The 3908-nt window shown below is 55.5% G+C and overlaps 1 protein-coding gene across 1 annotated transcript in view; it reads left to right on the forward strand.

Annotated features, from left to right (window-relative positions):
• The first annotated feature begins 222 nt into the window (after positions 1-222).
• Positions 223-3908, forward strand: part of TUBB4A (tubulin beta 4A class IVa) — a 5924-nt gene continuing 2238 nt past the window's right edge. The window contains exons 1-3 of the mRNA XM_007954446.2: positions 223-363; positions 867-975; positions 1091-1201. Coding sequence (XP_007952637.1) covers positions 307-363; positions 867-975; positions 1091-1201 — 277 coding nt within the window. The 5' untranslated portion in view covers positions 223-306. The remainder of the gene's footprint in view (positions 364-866; positions 976-1090; positions 1202-3908) is intronic.

Genomic DNA, 3908 nt, shown 5'->3' on the forward strand with positions numbered 1-3908 from the left:
CAGATAGATCCCAGGGTGGGGACACCTGGCCCTGGCACGCTCGAGCCTGCACCACCCGAGATCTGGGCTCCGCTGCATAGGGTGAACCTTCCAGCCAGCGCCCTCCGTCCCGGGGCGGGACCAAGGGGCGGGGCAGCCCGTGACCGGCCAGTGACGCGGCCCCGCCCGTTCATATAGCGGCGCCCGGGGGCGCAGGGACAGTGCTTCGCCGCCGCAGCCGCCGCCGCCGCCGCCGCCACCACCGGCTCCGCCGCCGCAACCTCCAGCCTCAGAGCCACCGCCGCGTCCGCCACCAGCGCCACCAGCATGCGGGAGATCGTGCACCTGCAGGCCGGCCAGTGCGGCAACCAGATTGGAGCCAAGGTGCGCGGGGTCAGCGAGGGGGCGGCGAGCAGATCTCGAGGGTGGGGGGCCTGGAGCTCCCCAGAGCCCCCACCTTCAGGTCTTCAGGGAACTGGGTCCCCAGGAGGCCTGCACCCCAGGGACGGTGGGGGAGGGGCTGAGGCAGGGCCAGGCTGGGAACAAAGGGGCCGATGGGGGTGGGGCCAGCCTTCGGTTCGCCTGCCACAACTGGCCTCACAGCTGGCCAGCTGTCCCCTCCACGCGCACAAAGAGACCCCACCCCTCCCCCGGGCTGCAGCCGGGCGCGCTGACACCAGCCGGCTCCAGTGACTTGGTGACTGGCCTCACCCCACCCCCAACTCCACCTTCTTGCTGCCTCATCCTTTGCGGGTCACCATGCCTCCTGGCCTCCCAGTTACCTCTCTGAGGGAGAGGGGACAGGTCGAGAGGTGCATGGAGGTCCTGGGCCCACAAGATGGAGGCCGCCCCCTCCTCCCAATACTGACCACCACCCGCCTCTTTAGTTTTGGGAGGTGATCAGTGATGAACATGGCATTGATCCCACGGGCACATACCATGGGGACAGTGACCTGCAGCTGGAGAGGATCAACGTGTACTACAATGAGGCCACAGGTAGGGCAAGGAGAGGGACCTGCAGTGTGGGGGCGGGGCGGGAGGGGACCAGAGCTCCCAGCAGCTCTGGCTCCTGGGCACCCCCCACCCCCACCTTCCATCTGCTTCTCTGCAGGAGGGAATTATGTCCCCAGAGCTGTGCTGGTGGACCTGGAACCCGGCACTATGGATTCTGTCCGCTCCGGCCCCTTCGGCCAGATCTTTCGGCCGGACAACTTTGTGTTTGGTGAGTCCCCAGCTGTGAGCACCAGCAGGGAAGCCCCCTGGCTCCTTCCCCTTCCAAATGCTTAGTGCAAACCATAGGTGGCGCAAGCCATTTGCAATTGGCTGCTAACTGAAAGGTTGACAGTTCAAACCCACCTAGCCTGGCCATGGAAGAAAGGCCTGGTCACCTGCTTTGGTAAAGATTACAGACAAGGAAACCCTATGGAGTTTACTTCTACCCTGGGGTCACCATGAATCAGAATCAACCCAACAGCAAAGAGTAAACTCTGGTGACTGGGGTTCTCACTGTTGTAGGAGATGGGCAAGACAATCAGGGTTGGGATGAGGATACACCTGGGGTTTCAGGAAGGCTTCCCGGAGGAGGTGACTTTTATTTTTCAAATGAATTGCTCACTCCCTTTCTCTCTCTTTTTTAATTGTGGTGAAAATACACACAACAAAACATGACCGATTCAGCAATTCTTTGTCTACAATTGAGTGAGGTTGATTGCATTCTTCAAGTTATGCAGTCATCCCTGCTATCCTTTTCCAAATCACTCCACCACCATGAACAGAAACTCACTGTCCCCTAAACAAAAGCTCCCTGCTGCCCTTCCTCCCACCCTGCTAACCACTAATAATCTTTGGTTTCTGTATATTTGCTTATTTCATATCAGTTGCATATCAGTGAGATCACACTATCTGCCCTTTTGCGGCTGACTGATTTCACTCAGCATGAAGTTCTCAAGGTTCCTCCACGGGGTGCACGCATCAGGACTTCACTTCTCTTTACGGCTAAGTAGTGTTCCATCGTGTGGATGGACCACACTGTGCGTTGATGGACATTTTGGTGGTTTCCACCTTTTGGTTCTTGTAAACAGTGCTGCCATGCGTGCTGGTGTCACAGCTTTCTGTTCGAGTTGCTGTTTTCACGTCTCTTGGATGTATACCTAAGAGTGGAATAGCTGGATCAGATAGTAGTTTGGGAGCCCTCGTGGTGCAGTGGTTAAGCACTCGGCTGCAAACTCAAAGGTCAGCAGTTTGAACCCACCTGCTCCTCCATGGGAGAAAGACCTGGTGCTTGCTTCTGTAAAGACTGACAGCCTTGGAAACCCAATGGTGCAGTTCCACTCTGTCCTCTAGGGGCGCTGTGAGTCAGAATCCACTCCACAGCAGTGGGTTTGGTTTGGGCTTTGCTTCTGTAAAGACTGACAGCCTTGGAAACCCAATGGTGCAGTTCCACTCTGTCCTCTAGGGGCGCTGTGAGTCAGAATCCACTCAGCAATGGGTTTAGTTTAACAGATTGTGGTAGTTCAAGGAGATGACATTTTGATTTAACAGTGTGGACTGGAGCTGAACTCCCTGGGTTCAGATCTCAGCTGTGCCACTTCAGCCTTTCAGCAAATATTTATTGAGCACCTATTACGTGCCAGGTCCTGTTCTGGAAGCTGGGGGTACAGCAGGGAGCAGAGGCTGCAGAGCTCCCTGCTGGTGGAGGGAAGTGAGCCATAAAGGAGATAAACAAGCCACCATCGGCCACTACTGAGTCACCTGGGTGACTGACTTTGCACCAGCTCCTTAACCCATCTGTGCCTCAGTCTGCTTGTATTAAAACAGGTTGCTTTTCAGGATTGTGAGGATTAATGCAGCTAATGAGTGTAAAGAAGTTACTATGTGTCAAGAGCTTAGAACTATGTCTGGCACAAAGAAAGGGCCAAAAGAGCATCACTTGTTGTTGATCATTAACTTCCTGGGTGATACTAATGGTTATGCATTTGAGGGAACAGCCCATGCAAAGGCCCTGGGGCAGGATGGTGGCTGGTGACTTGGAGGAACAGCCAGGAGGACCATGTGGCTGGAGCAGAGTGAGCAGAAGGGAGAGAGAAGGGAGGGCAGGGAAGGGACAGGGGGGGTGGGGAGGCTCTGGGAATCAGGCTTTTGCACAGGGGTCGGGGGGGGGGGCCCTGAAGGACTGTGGGAAGAGGAGGGACTGGGCCCTGACTCAGGTGCTCTGGGGAGCCCCCTGGCTGCAGTGGGGAAGACTCAGGCTTTTACCAGAGGGAGGAGGGAGCCCTGGAAGGCTGTGTGTGGGAAGAGGAGGGGCTGGGCTCTGACTCAGGTGCTTACAAGCGCCCTCTAGCTGCTGCAGGGGGAACAGGCTGTGGGGGGCGAGGGAGGGAGTCAAGGCCCAGGGCTGAGGTCTGCACCAGTCCCAGGCAGGCACGATGAGGCTGAACCAGGTGGAGGCAGAAGGGACATGGAAGAAATGTTCCCTGTTCACAGTATACCAGCCAATATCCTAATACTAATCCTTGCTCCAGGGCTTGCATTCCACCATGAGATTACGACAATTAAAAAAAAAAAAAAAAAAAAACTCACTGCCATCAAGTAGATTCTGACTCATATTGACCTCTTCTGGGTTTCCAAGGCAGTAAATCTTCACAGACGTAGATTGCCCAATCTTCCTTCTGTGGAGTGCCTGGTGTGTTTGAGCTGTCAACCTTCTGGTTAGCAGTCAAATGCCTTAGGCACTATGCCACCAGAGCTCCTTATTACAGACAATAAGCATGATTTATAAGAAAACGTATGTTTATCAGTTGTTGTTGTTGTTGTTATGTGCCGTGGAGTCGCCCCGACTCATAGCGACCCCTCCTTGGGTTTCCGAGGCAGTATCACTACGGAGGTAGGATTGCCCAACCTTCCTTCCGAGGAGTGGCTGGTGGGTTTGA

Source organism: Orycteropus afer, unplaced genomic scaffold, assembly GCF_000298275.1.
Source record: "Orycteropus afer afer isolate SDZICR_OR568_19922 unplaced genomic scaffold, OryAfe1.0 scaffold00461, whole genome shotgun sequence".
Lineage (NCBI taxonomy): Eukaryota > Metazoa > Chordata > Mammalia > Tubulidentata > Orycteropodidae > Orycteropus > Orycteropus afer.